The sequence below is a fragment of the Aptenodytes patagonicus genome, chromosome 6 (genome assembly GCF_965638725.1).
Source record: "Aptenodytes patagonicus chromosome 6, bAptPat1.pri.cur, whole genome shotgun sequence".
In the NCBI taxonomy this organism is placed as follows: Eukaryota; Metazoa; Chordata; class Aves; order Sphenisciformes; family Spheniscidae; genus Aptenodytes; species Aptenodytes patagonicus.
The window spans coordinates 64,015,272-64,040,709 of NC_134954.1; the positions used below are offsets into that span (position 1 = coordinate 64,015,272).

Genomic DNA, 25,438 nt, shown 5'->3' on the forward strand with positions numbered 1-25,438 from the left:
GATGACTGCTCTTGACTCCTCATGCAACTGAATAGTATGATGCTACACACCCTCATCCAGCATACACATAACTCACATAACAGATCTTGGGGACAATTTGCTGCTTATAAGCAGAGCTGGGCAAACCAGGAACACTGCATGTTCCTGGTTTCAAACATAGGAAACACTGCATGCATTTAGTTTTCCCCATTTTCTGTTTCTTAATTGCCTCCTAACAGATCATTTGTGCATACTTGTTCACTGTTCGCTGTTCTTTAGCATGTAATTTGTTTGGACATTGAATGCAATGACACAGTAATTTCTGATTTATGAATCAGCAACTTGGTTTTGCAACATTTCTGACATGTCTTGGTAAAGATTTTTGGTTTGGGGAAGGCTTCTGTTTGGAATCTCATTCACTACAACATTTGCAAAGCAGACATGAAAAGGGCATAAAACCAAAGTACACCCATCCCAGGTGAATGCCTGTTAAGTGTAAATGCCCAGCTCTACTTACATGGATGGCACTGCTGGGAAACGGCATGTGGAATGAAACTAGAGTGACATTAGTGACTGCAGTCCAAAACCCTCAGTTACACAGCCGTAAAACATAAAACATCAAGCAGTATTATAGAACAAAAAAAAAAAAAAAAAAAGTGCAACTTCAGGTCTGTTAATGTCAAAGGGAACACTCACACTCTTTGCTCTGAAGCCCTGGTACAACAAAGACACATATTAGCAGATGGCAGATGGTGATTTCTTTTTTTTTTTAACCTTTAGTTTCGAGCAAACTGAACCATTTTCAAGACCTTCTTTTCCAGATGACCTTTTACCACATGCAAGTAAGATGTGTCAATACCTCACCATTTCTACCAGGTGTCAGATACTAACAGAGACTGCATCGCCTTAGTCCAAGGTGCTGCCAAGACATGATGGCTGCCATATAGGCAGCTCGAGGTTTCTAAGTAAGAGACGATACCATAATGAAAGGATTTACATGGACAAGAGGACCAGCAAAAAGTCTTGGGAGAGAAGGGTGACTGTAATATGCTAAAATGGAAAATACTTCATCATATAATTAAGTATCTGATAGCTTTTAATGTCATCTTCCTCATGCTACCACTAAAGAAGAGCATAAATGTGTATTAAAGAAGTCTTTTAGTGACCATCTTTGGGTGGTGTTTCCATATTTATATATCTATACACATATACTAACGCATTAAAGGAAAATCAACTACTAGCTAGCCTGCAGCTTTATGGCTGTTTCCTAGATATCCTAGGATATAGGATATATCCTAGGTATATAAAGGTATATATAGGATATATCCTAGGTATATAAACTAGATATAAACTGAAACGTATATATTTTTTCTTTTCCCTCCTCCCTGTTTATATAAGGCATAAATTTTCCATACCATAAAATTATTAATACTAAATACAAGTAAAACACATGAGAATGAAAAATGAGGGCAATCACTCTAACTCCAGGCAATGCAATGGATTAGGATAGTGCTTTGGAAAGTCTGAACATATAACAAAACCTAACAGCAACCTCGACTGTCCTTTCTTGCTTTGATTATTTAGCATGTGTGTATTTCTGTAGCACATTTGTGATACACACATTGTCATGTAAAAGCCTTCCTGATTACTCAGTTTCACTTACTATTTTCACTGTTGTAATCTCAGTTAATTTTAAAATTCAAAACATACATAAACAATATTCATACCAATGATGAAATTAAAATCTTCAGTTTTAACTATCTGTATTCTGATCACTAACATAATCAGAAACATGTATTTTTGTCTACATCCAGGGCAACTCAGTCCCAGGGATATAAATCAGAAATAATTCTGCTTAAATTCAAGCTACTTATAAAGAAATGAATTCAGCTGTTGGAAGGATTAGGCCTAGGGCTTTTAAAACAGTGGCATTCACTTAATTGTAAATGCTTACTGAAGTGCAGAAAGTACATGACAGCAAGAAGGCTCTTCTGTGTGCCAGTGTAGATCACCCCATCAACCCATTCTTGCTAACGGTTACTCCAAACCGGAACAATTCTTTCTTCTGCACTGCAGTTTACGCACTGTGTCGCTTGGAAATACTTAAATTATAGGTGACAGAATGCTGATTTCAGTTGCTTTTATTTCTTACTGATGACTCTTAAAGCAGTATTTGTTTCACCTTTATAAGGAGACTGTCAGGTCATGGAAGACGTGGGGAAGGATTTCTGAATATCAGAGAGCAGAGACAAGAAGGTGCAATACTGCAGCACAGGAGGGTGCAATATTGCAGATACCAGCAGAATGTTCTGTTTTCAGCCAGATTAATTCCTGTCAGTCTGAGGGAGCAGTAGCCGTATCAACCTGCTTACGTCTTCCTGACAGCCTCAACCATTTTACTAACACAGCAGCTCTCATAGTAGCTATTCTGCTTGGGACAAATGGAGATTTGGACTTAGAGCATTTGAGTTCACAAATATCAAAGTGTTTGTTTTCAGATGTTGCTGTAGCTGGCACTGCCCTGCTTCTGAGAGCCCAGCCATTCTTGCAGCCCCATCTCACAAGTGTGAGAAATCATGCCAAGCAATTACTCTATTCCAATGCAATGCTGTGCAGGACTGAGTCATTAACCACCAGGCTTTGCTTCCTCCATTCCCTCTGATTCTTGCACAGGTAAGGAGCCTTGGGAATACGTTTCCAGTGAGGAATTACTGAGAACTGGACAAGAATCCAACCCTTTTTGACTGGCCCTTAAAGTGAATCAGCTGAAGACAAAATGCAAAAGGCACTTAAAATGGGGAGAAGTGGTTATTCTTTAGAAAGAGTCATTTTACTTGTTTTCCTACCAAAACATATTTAGGTGTCTGTTAAACAATATCAAAGCCAGTGGACTTCTTACCCAGGGGTTTTGGCACTGGATGGCAGGCTGTATTTCTTCAAGGAGTTTCCTGTAAGCATAGGACAGAAAGACAGGAAGTCAGAAGTTTTGGCAAGACCATTGGGAATTACAGGTACCAAAGAGTATGTAAAATATGTGTTTCTCCAGATTTCAAACATAAAGGAGAAATGCAACACCTGCAGTATAAGGTTATGTCATCTGTAGTCCAAAGTTAGGCTCTCCAATTTCAAAAACAAGTTTTAGCAGAGTTACCATCTAACCCCTGGCCTCAGTAGTAACAACGCTGCAGGTTATTCATGCGAAAATATTTTTAAACAAGTGAATGAAACAGTGTCTAATTTCTACAGTGCAGCACTAATTCAAATTAAGATAGCAAAAAAAGGTTTTTGGACTCTGAAAGAGGTCTTACTTTACTTGGTTTGTTTTTTAGTCCTGTGCTAGCCCAGACTACCTTTTCTGTAAAATGATTCTTTCTGAGGCACAATAGTTCATCATGCTTGCTGGTGTGAGCAATAGGGAGATGCCTACGAAGTCGTGTAAGCTCAGCGCCATCTACTGCACACAGCATTCCTGGTAGCTTTGGCACATTAAAAAAGGGTAGTGGCCTGGGGTAGTTCCAGAGTGGCAGCATGAAACAAACAGCTCTGATGGCTCTGAAAAAAAATTTGTTCTAGAGCCTTATAAGAATCTACATTACTGTCAGACAGGACAGCCATGCAGGATGGAAAGACTAGATTGTGTTTCAGTCACTCATTTGTTCAAGTAGCAGTCAGACCCACATAGATATCTTTGCTGAGAACAGAAAAAATCTGTGCTTTGCTATCTTGATGCATAGAAGGATTTTTAGAATAAAGACCATGTAATTCTTAAACTCTGAGAAATTCAGTCATTGGGTACTGCCATGAAATTGCTTTTAAACTGCAGCAAAACCCAGGTCAGAAAAAACGATATAAAAACAGCTTTAAAAAATCCTCCACCTCCATGCAAGTTGTCACACATAAAAGTTGTCACAACTTAAAACTAGGGGAAAAAAAGATTTTGCATGATTTTTACAACAGAAGGCAGTAACAATCATACCAGATCTATGCATACTTCAGCATGTACTCTGAGGATATCTGTTAGAGATTTTGACTCCAAATAAACCCAAATGCTGATTGTTTCAGGACTGCTGCAGATTTTTGCTTTGCTTCAAGTATTCAACACAAAGTTGTGACCTGAGGAGCTTTGATATTCAACAGATCTCTGACATGACCACATTGCAAAGAGAGAAGCAGTACAATTGATTTCCATCCTTCCCTGGCTTTGTGTCATTCTCTACATTTAAAATTTGGCAGTTTGCAACTATCTAATATGCAGATGTTCTCTTAAAAATTCCTGGGTTTGATCTTGGCTGTTTCCCGTGTGACATTAAGCATGCAATTACAACCAGGCATTCAGCTTAGCAAATGGAAGCATGCATGGAGAACTCCAGAAACCCATTGCCTCAGTCTGCCTATCTGATAGGCTGTGAAGCAACCAAGATTGCCACAGTTTTTACTGCCTGAGAGAATATGCTAACTTTCCAGGCCTCTGTTTCTGTCCTGAGTGGTGGCTTCCATGAAAATTACATAGTTTATAGCAAAGTCTTTAAAGCTAGGTCTTCTGTTACCTGGGCATCATCATACACATCTGAAACTGAACGCACGCTTTATCTTAGCTATAGACATGTAGCTCCCTGCAAAATGTCTTAAACTGTGAAATGCAATTAATGACTCTTACTCTTGCACCAGTGAGAAAGCATGTGTGTACAGTTGTGATTTTAACCAGACAGTTTGACTCAGCTTGTTCATTCAGTTAAACTCTGTAATCATCGCAACAACAGTATAAGTATCCTCTTACCTTCCACTGTCAGTTCCACGGTCACTTGACGAACCCCACCATCATTTGCAGCCTCGCAGGTGTATTTACCACCATCACCTTCCTGCACACCTTTGATTACCAAGCTGAATATCCCCCGAATGCTGCAGTCCACGACATAATGGTCTCCCTCTGGGACAGGATGCCCATTTCTGTACCATGTGATCTGAGGCTCGGGGTAGCCTCTGACCTGGAAAGATGTGAGAGAGAGTGGAGAAAGAAGGCAAACATAACAGATGATGGTATTAGGAAGAAATGTTGGACATTTAGCAATGCAGTGGAAAGTTCTTGACACAGGAGCTGTTAAACACATACTCTTTGCAAGCCAAATGGCAGAACATAATGAAATGAAAAAACTCTTGGATAAGTCAAACTGTTAAAATCATAAGACTAGTCAGGCAGATAGAAACATACACAGAAAAGTTTCCCACTAGAATGGTTTACCTGCAGAAGCATAGCGACGGTGCCAGCGAAGAATCCTGACACCTGGGTCCCCATTGTTCAGAGACTCAAGGGCAGTAGTGCTACTATACCGCTAAGTATGCAAGATTGCAAGGTATAGACCAAAAATTTCTAGCATGGTTGCCAAGGATTAGGCTTATATTGTAAATCTGTATGGAGCCATCTAGTTTTCAAATGTGCTCCTGACAATATACAGGCAAGAAATGCAGACACATACCAAATTTTGTCTTGATCTTTAAAAGCAGGAGATAAGGAGTTGCAATTTGAGAAAGTGTCATTCTCATGTTATGGTGGTAGGGGGACTATAAAGACCCAGACGTACACACACAATACACTGCTCAACTTACAGAGTTTTGTGGTCTACTGGTAGCCCAAAGAAGAGTTTTCAACAAAATGAACTAGCCCCGTACCGTATTAATATGTCCTTGCCTGCTATAGCACTAATGATACCTTCAGATTTGCAGGCAGATTCTCAGTTGGTATAACTGAGAACGGAGTTATTGATTTCAATTGAGCTGTTGAAACCTGCTGAGGATCTGTGTCTTTCTTTCATTAAAAAAATGGGAAAAGCAGACATACACCAGTTTCCCCCAAAAAATTAACTCCTCAGGCAAAGGTTCTTCCTCTGCTTTATATAAGAGATGCCATCCTCTTTGAAGGTCGCTTTAGTATGTATTAACTGTTAGCACACCTCCCCAGTCATCATAACAACTCCTGATTACAGTATTTCCCCCTTCTTTCCTATTCCCCCACTCTGATATGTTAGCTCTCCATCTTCCGACTCTTTGATCCTTTGCCTACATGTCATGAAGTAACTGAGTGGATCAAGATGAGCTGGGATGAGTAATAGTTGTGGCTGTGTTTGCTCCCTGGGAAAGGAGCAATGTTGCATTTTGAACTACGTTATCAAATCTTGGCAACTGAACAGGAAGTCCCTTCAACCTCCAGGTGGGCAAAATATTGATGATCTGTCTTAATTTGAAGAAGGCTTGGTTGTGGCTTGCGCAAATTCCTCCCAGCATTCTCCCCTCAGTTTCCAATCTGCATTTCAGCTCTGCTTTCTTCTGACTGCACAGCACTTACTTTCCAAATTACAATCTTTAGCCAACCAACCTTACCCATTCTTAGTTCACTTCTTTCAAAACCTTTCATTTTTAATCCAGCCCCACCTCACTCCAGCTGGGTTTCCCATCTGTTGGAGCTTAACCTACAGCTGTCAGAAATTTTTCTCTTTCCTTTAATTCCTTGGGTATCAGTTCAGACAAATTAATTTTGTCAGTGATGTGGCGACCTCTTCTTCCTGGCACTACTTACTCAATATATATAGAGAGGACTTCAGTGTTTGCCAAGAGCATGAATATGCTGAATAAGCTGGAGAAACTTTCCACTTCTGGTACAAACTTCTCAAGTTCTTTCTGAGTCTGTCTTTACCTAAGCAAGAGCCATGTTCCATGAAGAATACATTGTGGGATCCTGCACAATGGGGAGTCGATTGCCATTTAAAAATACCACAGCAGTTTTTTAAAGCTGTTTGCGGCCATGCCTTTTCTTTCCTGTGCTTTCTGAAAGACAGCAGCTCCCACTCAACCATGCCCCCTAACACTACTCCAGCATATTGGTTTAGTGCTTACTCAGAGGGCAGGATCCCAGGAATATCTTTCTCAGCACATCTCATTTTCAGAAAAAGGGAGTTGTGAAGCATCAATATGAGATTTTTACAGTAGTGTAACTCTTATTAGTTGATAATGTGCTCACTGGTACAGAAAGTGACTTGTACCAAAGAACTGTTTCGTACTATTAACGTGTCAATGCCCTCATACCTATCTTTCCATTTTAGATTAAGAAACCAACAGAGAGATTAAGTGATTTACCCAAAGCCAAGAAAGTATATTAGAATGGAGTTTCTACCTCTCATTTTTGCTTCACTGTATGTTAAGATTTCCTTGAATTTGAAATATTTGAGGCAAAATGGCTTTGAAACTGCTATTTCAAGTAATACAATACAGTAAAATGACAGAGTAGTACTTGAACTGGTGTGAAGAAAGAACCACCTTTTCAGTGCATTACGTCACAACCTCTTTACTAACATTAGTCTAGCCACATCTGTTAACAGCTGCTGAGATTCTGGCCTGTGAATACAAGTCATCAATTACACATCACCTAATATATTTACTATTTTTTCCAATCCACAATCATTCCTTTTGGTATTTTCTTCTATGTATTGTTCAACCTAGCTTCAAAGCTCCCAAGCATAAACCTTCCAGCACTTATCCCAGGGAACAACTGGAGTTGAAGCAACGGGAAACATCTTCCTTCCATTTTTCTTTTTGTTTTATCATATTCTGAAGTCCCTCTTGGACCACACAAGGCCATTTTTACCTGACCCCTCAAGCTCTGGTAGACCATTAAACATGTCCTTCCAGTATCACACGGCTGAGCCTACATTAAGTATTTTTCCGTTTCTTCCATGTGTGTTTATTTTATGCTTTCTATGTCTGTATTATTTTGTTCATCCACACCTCTACACTGAGGAAACGCCACACAGAAAATTACAAACACAGGTGATCAGCGTGCCATTTCCTTTCAAAAGGTTGAGTCATTCCCTTCCCAAACTCTGTATTTTTTTTCTTTCCTTTTTTGTCAAAAATGAAACGATGGGAAAGCAGAAGTTTACAGAATTGCTCTGTTGCAAGGATTTATTTCAGGTTTGGGTTTGGAATGTGTTTCAAACTGAGCCAGCCCTCTCTGAAATACATAGTCTTGCCATAAAAGTGTCAGGGACCCTTAAACGAATCACTGGTTACCAGGTTTTGATCCTAATGGATCAATTCCAGAACTGCAGCAGGTTTTATATTCCTCTCTAGCCTTTCCAGAGCTCACTAAAAACATCTGCCTTGAATAAATCCACAGCAAAGAGAAATTTACCTGCTTATTTAATGCCCAGCAGAGAAGGCTATAACCTTTATTTACAGCTTGGCCTGTGTGAGTATTGCCAGTCCCAGTGAGGCTACAGCTTTTCTTTACCTGCTCTACAACACTAACAAGTGGAAAATTGACAGCAAGCAGCAAATAACCATTGTATTAGCACAAACATGAGTTTTGAGTTTTTGTCTGGACCCATCAACTGCTTAGAGTCTTCCTGGAAAAGTCTGCTACGGTAAAACAGGCCTTCTGCTCCATGCATCAACACAGCAAGTGGAAAGAGCTGAGAGAGAACCTGTTGCCTGTGAAACTTCCAGAGTTAAGATTCAGTTCTGCATCTAGGTCTGGGGGAATGCTATTGAAAAGGGATGGCGCTAGGTTCCCAAAGAAAAGAAATAAGGAGAAAAAATACAACTAATCTATTGAAGCTGTATACTAAAGGATAGTATTATTAAAAAATGTGCTGCTACAAACTAGTCCCCATTGTCACAAACCTAAAGGTATTCAGTGACCACCAATGCCAAATATACTCAGTGACCCTTTTTCTTGTTCGAAAGCACAGGAAAGACTTTCTAAAATTTGGCCTCTATCTATGCTCCATAAAAGAGCTGTTTATATACCAATTTAAAAAAAACATAGATTTGCCTACTTAAATGCGTCACAGTTGCAGTAGCAGTTTAGGGCAATGAGATGCACTCTTTTGGCTCATGCTTTCAACTTCAAAGTCATATCCTGCTTTGTAATAACTGTTGCTGGCTCCAGTGAGGTTAACAATGAACACAAACCCACAGCACCCAAAAAGAGTCAGCCATAAGTGACAATAGACCAAAGTGTAAGTAACTGTAAAACAGTGATGGGGTGTGTACTATTACTGAGTGTTGCTCACTTTGACAGTAACACCTTAAGACTATTGGAAATGATGGCAGACATTACATGACGTATTCTAGCATTACGTTCGCTATACTGGCTGAGTTCTTCAGTGCTCGATGTTAAGGACTAGATAAATATCCCATGTTGCTGCTTAAGGTCCCTTCAACACACAAGCAATGAGATCAGGAAGAAAACAGCTATCAAAAGGATGTCTTGGTTTGCAAAATCCCCCCAAATTACATCATATATAGACAGGCACATCAAAAGCTGTGCTAAGGCTGGCAATGATACAACTGTTATGCAGTTACTATTCAAAATAACTCCCCTCATAGAGATGATTTCATATGCTGCAATATGAATTCCACTAATGACTAAAATTCATCTCAAGAGACAATCCTTCTCCCATGAAGTCAGAATTTTAAAACATCCAGATCCTGTCAGCATATAGCGTTCAGCTGTGCTGCTATTTCTGTAGACTACCTTTGCCTTTAATTCCACGAAATCCAGAATTAAGACCTATGTATATAAAGTATTCAATCATTGAATAAAAGAATCAGTTGTATTAGGGTAGTTCAATCCATCTAAAGAAAATCGATTTTGAATTTACCTTTGAAAGACAGAAATACTCTCTATTCAACTTTTTATACTTCATACACTATTTAAAATGTAGCTTTCAACCCAATTCGCATACCCGGCTGCTTTTTGAGGAAGGTTGTCCCCTTTATAGGCTGTTAAAGGATAACAGGGTGTAGTAAGTAGTATTTAACATCCTAAAATAAGCAGGTTTGCTGCTCCTGCAGCTAAGTGACACTGCTTTTTGACACCTGGTTCTCAGTGAGAAGAACTTGGTATCGTAACTGCCCATTTATATTTAAGACAGAAAAATACAGAATATACTTCTTAGAGAAAATGTATGGAAGTTTTTGTTGTTTTAATTAACATGCGCACTGATAAAGGGTTATGCAAAAATAGACTTTTCCACTTGTCTTGAGACTTTTAGGGATATGCAGTCCGTGAAGCTATTAAAAGTGATGCTCAGCCTGTATCTCATTCATTGCAACACAGAGAAATAATTTATTAAAAACGCTGATGGCTAGTAGTGTAGCTAGCACATTTATAGTTAGACTGTAGTGTCTGGAAGCATTAAAACAACATGAAAAAAAAATTTGCATGACCTGGGTAACAAGTCTTACAAGAAGAATGGCAGCAATGACAAATGTTTTCTAATGCATAAAGGTACCTGCAAAGCAGAAGAGAATAAACTGTTTCCCACATCCACAGTGGATAGGACAAGCATGGACTTTTAAGAGAGACTGGCCAGTGGGTTGGTAGATGATGTCTGACAGCAGTGATCTCCTTTAGAAGAACAGCAGGTGTTTTGCTTATTTGGCTGCCTGCCTATCTTAACATTTAGGAATGCCAGAGAGTGAGGTAACTTTTTGAGAAGGGTTTGTAGCCTATCTTCTTTTCCATGCCCACCTTCAACCAGAAACCAGTCATTTCTGGGAACTACATCTCAGAAAAGGCCACAGAGATCAGAAGTTGCAAAGGGATAAAAAGAGGATAGCCTCAGTTATAGTTGCCAGATGTTACCATTGAGCGCCAAAGTGTATGCTTTGGGCAGATCATTAGAAGTCACACCAGGAGGAGACATCAAGGGAGATGTGGAAAACCATTCAGGATATCTGACAAACTTTGACCTTTATTCTGCTGCCTGCAAACAAAAGCCTGACACAAAAAAAGAAGGGACTTGCCCTAGCAAATATTCGTTACTGGCAGGGTGTGAACTGCCTGCACCTTTTGCAAAACTTAAGAGTATTGATCCATCAGATTGTATCAAGAAAGCAGCAGAAGAAACGTGATTAAGTAGCATGACAAATTTTGTAAGTGTAATTTTACTTGAAGAAGTGAAGATATAGGAAAAAACAATGTATAGCACTTACACGTGAAATGCAGTAGAGACTGTATAGTGTACCTCTTCTTCCAATGTCTAGGTATCAGCAAAAATGGAATATTATTCACTTTATTGCAAGTTATGTATTAGATGGGCTCATCTGAAGGTCATACAGTTGAAGGCTCTCATGCAGCCCCAAGAGGTTCAATCCAGACAGTAACTGCTGTTCTGTGGATGTGGCTCATCCTAGGTCCTACAAAAAAAGAGGTGTTTCCCATAGTCATCAGACTCTAGCCAGTGTCCTCTATCTTCCTTGAATCAAGAGCCAAGAGTTTTTGGATCTGGACCTTCATCAAACGACTTGTGAGGGGAATGAATTACTTCAGGGCAAACTTAGCAGAGGATGCTAAGAACTGAATACACCGTAACACATGCTCTGTCTATGTGGGCAGAGCTGTGCTCTCTAACAAGAAAAAAAGCCACTTCTTGTTGTAATAGTTCATACTGATGTGAACTCTTAATGTCAGTCTTAGGAAAAAAAATACTACAAAACCATGGACACTACAACATGAACATCATGAACACAACCCCACCTAATAGGTGGTACAGTTTTATTTTAATTTAAATTTTTTGGTTAGTGCAGGTGGGAAACATGGTTCTGGCCAGCACAGCTCTTTTGTAAGTCTTGTAACAAAGCTTCTGTTAGGCTCAAGCTGCAGTTTGCTTTAACAAATGAACAGCAGATGTTCTTGATAAAGGAAAGTGGACATGATACATTGTTAAGCTCCTTCTGAGACTTTAAACACACACAAACCATACCTCAAGAATAGTTTATCCATTTTAAAAGCTTCCTTCTAAAACAGAGAACTTGCCTGGCAAGGTTAAACATGAAAATGTTAAATATTTGGAGACTTAGCTATGACCTTGCAAACAAAGCAAATAACCTACCTCTTCTACGGAGCAGTCTAGAATCTACAATTGCCTCATTTAAAGCAAAAACGGAATACATACTAGGACTAAACATAGCTCACTTCAAAGCATTACCTATTGTACATACAAGAAACAATAGTGGCTTCCTGTTTTTTTATATTTTGGAAAATAGCAAATAAACATTCTTTATTCACTTCCACGTCATTCATAATTGTATAAACCTGTTTCAAATCCTTGTCTGCTTGTATTGTTCAAGCTGAAGAGCCCTTGTTTTTTAATCTGTGCTTGTATTAGGAGCCATGAAACACCTTCGATAATCTTTGTCAAATTTTCTGTCTTTTCTAGCCTGAGATGAGGACACATCAGAACTGCATATAGCATCCAAAATGTGGGAACTCACAGATTTCTAGATCGACACAGCAGCCTGTTGGGGTTTTTTTCTTTCCAAATTTTTTTTAACACTATTTGCTATTTTTCCCACCTTGAGCTGATTAGTCAGCTGTTCAGGGCAAGATCTCTCTTTTGAATAGTAATAGCTAATAAAAATTGAACTAAGCATATTTTATTTTTCTACTTTGTACTCATCAACGTCAAATGGCATTTGATGTTTTATAGCCCAGGCACTAAACAGCATGACATCCTTTTGCAGATGGCACCCCACCAATTTTAGTTTTCACTCTTTAAAGTAGTTCTGCATTATCTGCAAATTTTGTTATCTCACTATTCAACCCCTTTTTGCAGACTGCAAAGGTGCTGAACACTACACATACTACCACAGTTCTTTAGGGGAATCAGCATTTATGATACTCCCAGCAGGGAAGAATTTATGACCTATCCATGGAAGACATGGTCTGCTAACTGAAAAGCAGACAGCAGCTGCGGATCATTTCTTCTTCAATCTTCTACATTTAATCATATTTTTTTGTAAAATTCAGTGTGGAGAGTTCCCAGAGGTGCACGGAGTATGGACTTTGTGCTCAGTCACTGGAGTATAGCTGTTTGAATAAAGCATTGCTTTCCCAGGTACTGTAACATCTACAAGTCCATTTGTCCTAAATTATTTCTGAAGGACTCAAGTGGAATTTCAGAGCAGCGCTGGGTGTCAAGCTGCTTTGAGTTTATTTAATTTCTAAGATCAAACACCAGCGCCAATTAATGCAGCTCTTAAGAAAATGCTTAAGCCCTACTTAAGTCTTTTGGAATTAATCACATGCATAGGTGCTTTTCCTAAATTAGATTTTATTTCATTTAAAGAATAAGTTTAAATTTATTGCATTTAAAATAACATTGTTATAGGAGCCTTCAGACAGCCCCAAAATAACCTGAAACATCATTCAGATGAAATACAAAACACTATCAAGGTGGACTCTACTCTTTCCAGTATAGTGGACATGAGGTGAACACACTGCATTGAGAAACACATTTCTCTGTAGCTGTAATGTCAATCAGGAAGTGAATCAGAGGTTGTAAACCTCTGTTACACTAATGGGGGCATTTTCACACAGGTGTTGCAGTCTCAGGGTGGCAGTGTTTTTTTGATAGAGCTTTAATAAATCATTCTACCAGCAGCAACATCTGCCTTTTTACTTTCCCCACATTGCAGCCAGCTGACCTGTAGCCATTAAGTGCATGAGGAGAGTTTTATGCAAACCACCCATATAGCTCACCTGGACCTTTTTTTTTCTGTAAACACAACTTTTCTGAACTTAAGATGGGATTATAAGTAGACTGAACCTCTGTCCATCTTTATATCTATATCTATATTTAGTCATTGTCCAATTTTTTCCCTTTTAAAAAATGTTTGTCTAGGTTGGCAATTCAAAAGCAGTCAGATGCCATAAACCTTGGATAAAGTCTAGGAGAAAGCTTAGGCTATTTCTCCCATTGCCACCCAGATGCTCTCCTGGCTCCCTCCTACTCCCTTGTAGTTGTTGCACATTTTTATGAGTTACACTGGCACACAAAGATGACAAGGTCTCTGCAAAGTGGTGAAATTCTGACACTTTGTCAAGGAGGAGTGTGCAGGATACTGAGTTACGTACAAACTGAAGACAATTTCAGTTCCAAAACAGGTAGCTGTCATGCGGGAAAATGTCACTCTGACTTCATAGCTGAGGATCTGAGACATGGAGACACTCAGAGACTTTGCCAAACTCACACTAAAAGGAAATTAGCTTTCCACATTTAGTAATGTTAGATCAAATACTCTGACCATATTTCCTCCTTGCTAACAAATTTGCTACTGCAGCAATCAATGCAAAGACTGAACTGAAGTTGCAGCACAGGAGGGCAGCTGCTCTTCTTACCCTGAATAATGACTGAAGCCATCATCATCATATTAATGCATTTGTATACAGGTATCAAAGTGCACAGTATCGAGTAACAGTAAAGACGGTCCAGACAGAATAGGTCCAGAGTCTGGACAGCAAAACAAGAAGCATGTGAAATAGTCTTGCAAGTAAGAGAACGTTAACTCACCACCATAGGAGAAAGTGAGCAACAGAATAAGATACGACTGTCAGCTCTCAGTAACTTCAATACTGCCATACAGGTCTGCAGAACAGAGGTGTCTGTAGAATGGGCCAAAAAGATTTCAAAGGCAAGGGCAAGCACCAGAGCTCTCAACAAAATGGGGAAAATAAACTTTGCAGCCCTCTCTTGGGTGAAACTCTCATCAATTTTAATGAGAATTCTCTGCTTCTGAGTCTCTCCTTAAAGAAAAAAAAAAGCAAACTGCAAAGAGGAAGCTTTCTTCCCATGGACCAACTGATGTTACGGCCTTTTTAAAAGTGTTAAATTTTATGAGGTGCTGAATAGTTTGAATAGCTTAAAATGCCAAAAAATGCAAAGAAATAGTTGATCTGTGTGCGTGGTTATGGGTCATTTAGGATTATGCAGTAAGAATGTAAATTAGTTCAAAGGGGAACAACTGTGACTGCTGAACGGAAATAAGGCTCTTGCTAATTGTTCCACATAGCCCAGTAAACCTCTAAAATGTGCTCTCTTTCCCTATCCTTCTCTTCCTCCCCATCTTTGGTGATTCTGAATCATGATGTCTATCAAATACTACTAAATGAAGCAGCTGCTTTAAGTCAGTAGCAATGAGTTTAGGAGCATGCCAGAAGTTTCCTGATAGGACCAGTGTTCATTTCAGAGCAGCAGCAATCTTTGCTACAGAAAACAAGATTTTTGAAAAATCAGACCAGAGTTTCACTGTGTTGCGAGAGCTGTCAGAACAGGAGCTTCCTTCCACTTCAACAGGACAGACTGATTTACTGTGTTTGCTGCTACTTTTGTTCATAAATTTTTTTTGGCAGCACTAGAAGAAAGGCTGAAACATAAAACAGTTTAACACAATAAAAATAAATTGTTGGGAAACTGTCTCCCCTCTTCCCACCACAAAAAGCTTAGCTTTTAACACTTGACAAAGGTTTTTACTTTCTGTTGTGAATCCTTCATTCAGTAACAATTCAGAAAGGTACATAAAGATTGTTTAGACCAAGCACAAGCACTAGGAAGCCCTCTGACTCGGCCCCCTGAGCTGGAAGACAGGGACGGCAAACAGGATGAACCCCCCGTAATCCAAGAGGAAGCAGTCAATGACCTGCTACGCCACCTGGACGCTCACAAGTCTATGGGGCCAGATGGGATCCACCCGAGAGTGCTGAGGGAGCTGGCGGAGGAGCTCGCCAAGCCGCTCTCCATCATTTATCAGCAGTCCTGGTTAACGGGGAAGGTCCCGGACGACTGGAGGCTTGCCAATGTGATGCCCAGCTACAAGAAGGGCCGGAAGGAGGATCCGGGGAACTACAGGCCTGTCAGCCTGACCTCGGTGCCGGGGAAGATTATGGAGCGGTTCATCTTGAGGGCGCTCACAAGGCATGAGCGGGACAACCAGGGCATCAGGCCCAGCCAGCACGGGTTCATGAAAGGCAGGTCCTGCTTGACCAACCTGATCTCCTTCTATGACCAGGTGACCCGCCTAGTGGACGAGGGAAAGGCTGTGGATGTGGTCTACCTGGACTTCAGCAAGGCCTTTGACACCGTCTCCCACAGCATTCTCCTCGAGAAGCTGGCGGCTCATGGCTTAGACAGGTGGACTCTGCACTGGGTCAAAAACTGGCTGGACGGCCGGGCCCAGAGAGTTGTGGTGAATGGAGTTACATCCAGTTGGCGGCCGGTCACGAGCGGTGTTCCCCAGGGCTCAGTTTTGGGTCCAGTCTTGTTCAATATCTTTATCAATGATCTGGATGAGGGGATCGAGTGCACCCTCAGTAAGTTTGCAGACGACACCAAGTTGGGCGGGAGTGTTGATCTGCTCGAGGGTAGGAAGGCTCTGCAGAGGGACCTGGACAGGCTGGATCGATGGGCCCAGGCCAACTGTATGAGGTTCAACAAGGCCAAGTGTCGGGTCCTGCACTTCGGCCACAACAACCCCATACAGCGCTACAGGCTTGGGGAAGAGTGGCTGGAAAGCTGCCCAGGGGAAAAGGACCTGGGGGTTCTGGTTGACAGCTGGCTGAACATGAGCCGGCAGTGTGCCCAGGCGGCCAAGAAGGCCAATGGCATCCTGGCCTGTATCAGAAATAGTGTGGCCAGCAGGAGTAGGGAAGTGATCGTGCCCCTGTACTCGGCACTGGTGAGGCCGCACCTCGAATACTGTGTTCAGTTTTGGGCCCCTCACTACAAGAAGGACGTTGAGGTGCTGGAGCGTGTCCAGAGAAGGGCAACGAGGCTGGTGAGGAGTCTGGAGAACAAGTCTTATGAGGAGCGGCTGAGGGAACTGGGGTTGTTTAGCCTGGAGAAGAGGAGGCTCAGGGGAGACCTCATCGCTCTCTACAACTACCTGAAAGGAGGTTGTAGCGAGGTGGGTGTTGGTCTTTTCTCCCAAGTAACAAGCAATAGGACGAGAGGAAATGGCCTCAAGCTGCGCCAGGGGAGGTTTAGATTGGACGTGAGGAAAAATGTCTTTACTGAAAGAGTGGTGAAACATTGGAACAGGCTGCCCAGGGAAGTGGTGGAGTCCCCATCCCTGGAGGTATTTAAAAGACGTGTAGATGAGGCACTTAGGGACATGGTTTTGTGGACATGGTGGTGTTGGGTCGACGGTTGGACTCGATGATCTTAGAGATCTTTTCCAACCTCAATGATTCTATGATTCTATGATTCTAAGTACAGGATAAAATTAACACCAACATTTCGCTCTGTCATTGGCAAAATGTGTGTATGTCCCCACTTAGAAGGAAAACTGTAAACATTTAGCTGTTTTATCTCACAGAACTGATCACAGAATCCAGACACTCTGAGCCACAGCTTGAGACTGGGACATCATCAGGTCAAAAAACTCTGCTGATACCACATGAAAAAAGCAAAACTAAACAGCTTCAGTTATTTTCAGAGCAATGATCCCTTCATAACAATAATATTTGGGGTTTGAATTGGCAGTCACTTTTTAAAGATGACAATCCACTCTGTTTCTTTCCTTTCTCAAGAGAATGATCATCATTCACTGTAATAACACTTGCAAAAAACTAATTTTTCCATTGCATATTATTTCTGGAAGACAAAAAGATTTTTTTTTTTTACTTACCGATATGAAATTTCTGTCTTAATAGGATGTGAATTTATTTTACGTGTCACTGAATGCTAGCGGCCCTACCTTCTTGTAGGAGCTATTCCACTGACCAAGAGAGCTTCATACTTTCCTAGCTTGGGGATGCTGTTCTTAGGAATTCAATATCAATACATGCTATCAACAGGTAAGGAATCTCTATAAATTTACATGTGCACGCACAGTATGCATAACCTACTGTGGAAAATTAATAAAAAAAAGAAAATAGGTGCTTGCTTTCTGCGCCCAAAACATGCAGCTACTGGAAAATAAGTTTGGAGCTATGAAATTCATAATTAAGGGCAAGAATCCGCATCTGGAATATAAGGTGGTAACAAAAAGTCTTTGCTCCGAATGAACATGTCCGTACCTTATCAATTTCCAGCCAGACAAGATTTATTTCCTGCAATTTAGGAGTCTGGCAGTGGCCACAGAAAATGCTAAAACTAGATTTTGTTGCTGAGTTGACTGCACAGTTGTATGTTCATTTAAAGACTGTCTGCTGATAGTGATGAATGCTGCTGGCAAAGGCAGTACTCTGGATAGGTTATAAAAATTCTCCTCAGTTATGTGTACTGCTTCATTGTTAATGCTATTTGGTAGGGCTGGCAAGCACACTGGGCGTGAAATGTTGTTTGTTTCAAATTTCATTAAAAAGTAGAACTCGTGATTACAAAGAGGTATAAAATGCAATGTTGGATTGTGAAGATATGAATGTATTGGACAGCCTAAACATCTAGCATTTCTCATTGCGTTGTTTATTCCGCTACATGTACCTTACTGCTATGCATTAAATAATTAAGACTTCCATACATAAGGCTATTGCAAAACATCAACTGCTCATTACCAACTGTCAGTGATGTTTTGTATCCTGTGATAATATGTAACATTTATAAGCTTTCCAGGCTTCACACATATACTTTTTAATAACAGCTTAGCAGAGATAACTCATACAGTACAATATACAAACTGATGTGTTTAAAATAAAAATCAAGGGCTGAGCAACAACTGTTTAAAAGAAAAAACCCTCAAAGCACTAACTGAAATACTAAGTATAAATTGATGTGGCTATAAATTTCTAGTTCAACAGTTCAAAATAAATATTTATAGACATGCTAAGTTCAAGAGAAATTTTGTGGGCTTGTGTCTTCTTTCTAATGCTTTCTCTCAAAACTAAAATTGCTGTGATCTTGGTAAGAGCAACATGCACGTGCACTCAAAAATAGCTACATGTGTTTAGGTTGTGGAAAAAGTGCTTACTCTGCATATGCTTTCAATAGAGCTTCACTTAACTGCAGTTGCTGGCATTCCTATTGAGAGATCTGAACAAATCCGACATGATGTTTTCCACTAAACCTATGAGCATGTAATAGTCTCCCGAGCAGACAAATCTTTGTCTACACTTCTGTCCATTAGCATATCCCAACAGGCAAACAAACTAGCTTTTGTGTCAAGGCACCAAGAACCTAATTCTGGCGTTGTGTTTTCATTAAGTGATGTTCTTAATCCAACAGCAGTCACCTAGATATTGGTGATATTTGCACCTATTGCAAATCTTAACTTTATTTTCCAAAATCAGAAGCTATTTATCTCCAATAAGGGTAGGTTCATGTCTAAGGTACTGGAAGGGAATTGAACTTCTGGAAGACAACAGTTCAGTTCTGAATCCAGGCATGTATTTCTGCGTCATCTTGCACAAACCAATAAATCTCACTGTGCCTCAGTACTCCACATGAATGTCAAGGGGGTAACAATGACTATTTCCTCTGTTATTTTAGCTAGGAAGGTCATCAGAGAAGGGTCCAACTCTAGTCCGGCCTGTGTACGTGTTAAATACTATCAGCAAACATACACTAGGACTCCAGTTGAATTAGGCTTTTAAAGTGGTACTATGAAATAAGCAAAAATCAATACCATTTACCATAGTTCTTTAATCTGTATTTCCAAAATTTTATCATAATTTTTCTTCCAGTGCCCTGGCTTTTAACATAACTTTGCTTTAAAATATTTATATTTGCCTCCCTGTAGAGACAAACTGCTGAGTTATTCTTTTATAAAGGAACACCAGAATTTATATAGACAAAAGAATCAAGCCTAAGTGTATTGAACTTTTGTTCCAGGGTGTTCACAAAACAAAAAATTTATTTATTCATTGTTTGCCTGATGAGTATGGGAATGTGATATAAATGAGTTAGATTTCAGATACGAGATATCAGATACTACTGCCTGTGGGGCAGTGCTTTTACAAAGCTTTTACAAAATAGTGTGCATTACACTAATATTCTAAGCTTTGCAAAAACAATTTAAATAATACATGCACCATAACTATAGGCTTGTTTGTGTATTATGGGGCACATGGAAAGAATGGCAACCTCTCAAGCCACACAGTTATAATTTCACTCTACTGCGCAGCTAGAGGAAAATTACCATTCTGATTCAACATGAGTCAAGAGAACACAGAGCTGGATGAAGTAAGCTCAATATTCTGTCACCAAAAGCCAAGTAACCATGAACAGTATTATTTAATTTGTCAGTCTTTGCTTCTCCATTTTCTTTGGGCTACATGTGCAGATTGTTGTCATCTTTAAATGAAAAGTTCTTGTATACATTACACATTGGCATATAGTATAACTTTTAGTGAGTATTTTAGTAAGCTCAGCTGTTGTATTTATAATAAATAGTATATTCCACAGAGTAACATTTACTACAATATTTTGAAAAGGTGCAGAAAAACAAGGAAAATTCAGAAAGAAAGATAAAATAATTTATTTTTCCACTTCACCTCATTCTGCACATGAATTACGAAGGTCTCTATGTAAGCAATAAAAACATGCAAAGCTGACTTGGGATTTGTACCAGTTTTAGCCACAGTATTTTCAAAAGACAAGGATTGCTTTGTTCTGTCTGGCTGCAGGTTTACAGCAATGCACTGATTTATAGAGAATAAAGCTATCTTCATCATCAGAAAGCCTAGAAAAAGTTTGGGTTTTTTTAATGGAACATTGCCAGGTTTTCACTCTCTCATGCAGAGTGGTGTATATTCCTAAAATTCCTCTGAAGAAGAAAGGCATAAGAGCTTAGATCATCTCTAGATCTCACTACAACATATCCTTAATGTGGGAAGGCTAGCCCAGAGGTCAGGTTACTAACTTGTGAGTCAACAAACATGATTTAATTCCCAACCAATAACGTGGCTGTCAAGTTTCCTAGAAGAATAAATTCAACATATTTAGGCAGGCAATTCAAGGCCCTTATACTGGACTAGTCATCTCAGGGACGACCAGTCAGTGGAATGCCTTGACTTTCTGGCTCCTACTAGTGCAGAGAGCTTTGACACATAACCTCTGACAGCAACAGGGGTAGCAGTGTCTCCCTCATCTAGCACTACCCCAACATATCAACGTCTCTCCTCTTCCACAGGTTATTATTTCCTCCACATAAGAGAAGAACAGAGATGTGTATTCACATGTGATGCTGAACTATGAACTCGGATGAATTTTGGCTTAAAAATCATGATGAAGGCATGTTTGCCCCCAGACACTAAACGACTAACTCTGGCAGCTTAGGCACAGAAATATGTGCTGTTTCAGGCACCTGCTAGAGATTCAGTAACCTCCAGTAACACAGTGATAATGTCTTACAGATTGCACTTAAATGTCTTAAGTGATTAAATGTCTTACAGATTGCACATTAAAAACTGAACTGGGCACCTATGGAAGGACAGTCTGGTCTTGCATACTTTTGCTCCTGACCGTACCCTCTGGTTGGATCCTGAACCTGGTTCATTGCTTGCCATGTCTAGGACCATCAGCTGACCCGTTAGAGCACACGGCACTACCTGCTGTGTTCGGAGCCTGTGGGACTGCGGCCCATTGGTGATGGCACAGCCTGTGCATGGCTCGCCCTCGGCTCCTGGCTTGCTTTCCTTTGGGGAGCAGCCAGCCCTTGCTGCTCCCTGTCAGACAAACTGGTTTCTCTCCTTCATGAATGGGTTGAATTGCACACGATTCACAGCAATGTTATTTTCTGTTCAGCATGCACTTAAATGCTAGGGAGTCCAGATGTTACATGTAAAAAAAAGTATGTTGCCTGGTTTTGCCCAGTAGGTTTCCAAACTTCATACTGTATCCGTGAGTGAACAGAGCCAAGTAACATGTCAAAAGCAGAAATTTTTAGCTTTGGAGTCTAGGTGCTAGAGTGAGTATGGACTGAGCAAAACCGCAATGAGTAATGATGTGTTTTGATTATAAACCTTCTCCACATGTGGCCTTCTGCAAAGATTCTGAATGCATCATGCTTGCTGTCTATTAATGACTACTTTCTTTGCCTACAGGGGAAAAGCAGAATTGTACCAAAAAGCGTGATTTGGTGTAATTTAGGTCAAACTCTCAGGGACACATTTATAGACAGTCAAATGCATACTTTGCTATTTTACGTGCTCTCATAGTTACATATAGCACTGAACCCCGCCCTGACCTTTGTGGTTTCATCAGCCAGATGAAGGCAAGGTGCTGGAGTAAAGTTGAAGCCTTGCTTATGATGGGAGAAGGCAAATATATTACTAGTTAGCCAAATGCATGTCTGATGATAAGCATTCCATCCTACCTTTTGGGTCAGCTAGAAAAAGGAAATTTACAACTTTTTCCAGCTAGGGGCATATTTCTGGAATAAAAACACAAACAAACAAGAAAACCCCACTTTTCCCCATTTCATCCCTCTCACGCCTCTATAGGCTATTGCAGCACAAGGAAAAGAAAGTTAACCACTCACACTATTCCAGTTACTAGGTCTTCTTTAACCTTTAAACCTATTATGACTGTGAAAGGAGTCAAATGCATAATTCCCAAAAAAAAGCAAATTTAAAACATAATAATGATAAGTTGCAGTCATGTTTCATGTACTACTAAGAACATTTATTTAAATAAGAAAGCACAATGCTACATGATGAGTTTTATTGCCAGTGGAATTGACCACAACAAAGACTTACGCACTGGCCCAGAGGAGCAAGGGAGTCTAGCCTGGAAAATATGATGATATTTTTCAAATTAAAAGCAGAATTGAAGAATCTAGTAAGACTTGGTTGAAATTTGAGAGATTCATGATCAACCATCATGGGACAAGAAAAATAAGAATGATACTGACCGCTTCTACCCTGATTTACACGGACTCAATCTCTGAACATATCTTTGTTCAGCTATTTAGGATATGCTGATTAGCTGTTTTTCTCTTGGGAAAAAGCTAGATTTTCTTCTATTCCTTTTTCAGACATTTTTATCTTACCATCCCTAAACGGTGGACTGTATGATTAGTCATGGTATTTATTCCATCATTACTTTTGTAAAAGACTGAACCTCCTTTACACCACAATATGAATATTTTATATCTCCTTTTCCTCTGCAAATTTGTCAATACATAATTTAAGAAATTTTTCTCTGCTTTCTATTTAAGGAGTATAGAAAAATAGCAAGTCCAGAAATCCCTACTCTTGAAGTAAATTTTCTTAAAAATCAACCCTATGGATATCCCTATGGATAAATCCTTAAACAGACACAGTTGCCTTCTTTAGCTGACACAAAGCCCTGCTTTATGATGATACATCACAGTAGCAGGTGATCACAAAACAGATATCTACAGTAAACTTTTCAGAGTCAGTTTGTTGGTTCCCCCAACTCGAACTGGGAGCAGGTAGATGCAATTAAATCACACAGCACTTTATTGTCAGGTTCCTCATGTGATTTTAATTTCTTCCATCTCAAAATCCAAAATAATGAGGGGGGGGGGGGAAGAGAGAGAGATGTGACCAAGAGCAGCACAAATGCACGGTCTGGCTTCAGCTAAAACAATGCTGGTTTGGGTAGATACTACACAAAATAATAAGAGATTCTCTTTAGCTCCATATGTACATTAGTTGAAGTGTTCTAAAAAACTTCTATTATTACCACCATTATTATTTTTAAAAATTGTTTTTTATGTTCCTTTAATTACAGTAGTTAGTACCAAGACAACCAAGAATAGGGAGCCAGTCTTTCTGCCATTGCACACAGCAGCAGAGAACTCCTGTCCCCAACCGGTTATAGATAAGCAATTAAGGTGGGAAAGGAGGTAGAAAGCAAACAGAATAATAAATGTGATAGTGGCAAATAGCACATTTCTTCCACATTTTGGGGGTGGGTGAGTTAGTGAAAACAGGCTCAATTATACGTAAAAAAGTCAGCCCTGAGAAATGGCAACTGAGAACAGGGATACTGTATGTCCAGTCTTCCCCAGTCATGGCCTCTTTCCTGCTTACAAATTTTGTCCGGGTGGAATTTGAGGATATTCAGCATCGTCTAGGATTTCTGAATGTCTGGCAGATTGGAGCAACTCTGCAAAAGGTCTGATCAAACTTTGCTGCCAAACATCCAGAAATCTTGGCTGTTGCCTCGGCGCATGCACAGATCAGTTGCATGGGACAGTGTACTAAGTCCAGCACTTTTGAGAATCACCAGACACTGCACACAGGCTACACAAGGAATGCTTAAATACTTCTACCTGGAAAGTCCTGAGTATAACTATGAGGGCCATAGGTGACAGGGAGACAGGTATGAAGTGAATTTATGAGTTAAGGAGACTGAGAGACAGAACAGGAGCTCACAGACCACCGCTCCTGTCTAAAACCCAACAATTTCTTGAGTAGCACCTTGCACCCCTGCAGTTTTTTCTAAAGGACATATCATATGCAAGGCAGGGAAAATGGGTGTCAACACATGGGTGCTTGTGTCAGTTGATGAAGGGAAGTGTCTTTGAATAATTCTGGGTGTAGATGACACTGTGGGGAAGCAATTTTGACCAAATTCCACCTTAACCACTTCCCAGCAGAGCAGCCACTCCCACTTTGCCCTTGTCTAAAGCTGAAACTCTTTTGAGCCACTGTTTCTATATGCAAGTACGGAGTTATACAATAAAATAAAACCAAATAAAATAATGCATGCATTACTCATGAGAACATGTAAATGGGTAAAAAAACAGCACTGTGGTAAGTGAATATAATGGGAGGTCAATTACACCAAGGAAGAAGAAATAGCAGTAGAAGATCCAAACAGAAAAAAGATGTGCAATAAGCCATTCACAGCCACCTAACTTGTGTTTATTTTCCTTTTTTATTTCAGCTGTCTATACCCCAATGTCTGTTTGATACAAAATGTTTCAGTAACTTCTGAATGCACCGCGTTTTTCCCCAGAATGCTCACTGGTATGTGGAAAGAAAGATCAAATAAAATCTCCAGTCAAATTGATGACTTTTTCAATTCTTTGCTCCCAAAAACACACCTCGGTGTTTTGTATCAGGTTTCTGGGAGTATCACAGTGCATGGTAGTTTTACAGATCAGCACAAGTCCTCCCACAGCATTCACTTTCATCAGACAACTGTCTCCCATGAAAACATGGATCTTTCCTGAGTTTCTTCCTCATATGGCTCAGAACAGGCACCCCTCCAGAAAGTGCAGATCCAAAACCACTGGCAGCTTCATGCAATTAGCTGCCCAGTACATTTTGTAACAGCAAACATCTCATGCCGACAGCAAAGGATTTTGTGCCATGTCATCATCCTCTGTCATTATACGGGCTTCTCTCATTTCAGATCTTGCCGCCTCAAATCTAGACATACAATGTAATTAAGGCATACTTCTGGAGTGCCTGCTGACTGAGGCTTGGAAATGGAGCACACATTGCTGCTTCAAGTCCAAAGCAAAGGGAAGGTAACAAAGGTTTTGCCATGCAAAGCTGGTGCAGCAGCCACAGTAAAACAAATTGGTTAGATCTCAATTTTTCCATTAGCAGGTAGTTGAAAGCATTTACAAATGCTGTGGTAGTGTTTCCCTTCAACGCTTCTTTTAACGCTTCCCTACTCTTTATCTCTTAACACACCACATAAACGGGTCTCCCCTCTACCTCAGAACAGATGGCAGAATCACTGTCAATCTTCCCATTGCCTCT

At 40.1% G+C, this 25,438-nt stretch overlaps 1 protein-coding gene across 2 annotated transcripts in view; it reads right to left on the reverse strand.

Moving 5' to 3' along the window:
* MYLK (myosin light chain kinase) overlaps positions 1-25,438 on the reverse strand; it is a 220,059-nt gene that overhangs the window by 123,092 nt on the left and 71,529 nt on the right. For both annotated transcript variants that reach the window (XM_076342984.1, XM_076342985.1), the window contains 2 exons: positions 4,757-4,964; positions 2,879-2,927 (listed from right to left, as the gene is read on the reverse strand). In XM_076342984.1, coding sequence (XP_076199099.1) covers positions 2,879-2,927; positions 4,757-4,964 — 257 coding nt within the window. The remainder of the gene's footprint in view (positions 1-2,878; positions 2,928-4,756; positions 4,965-25,438) is intronic.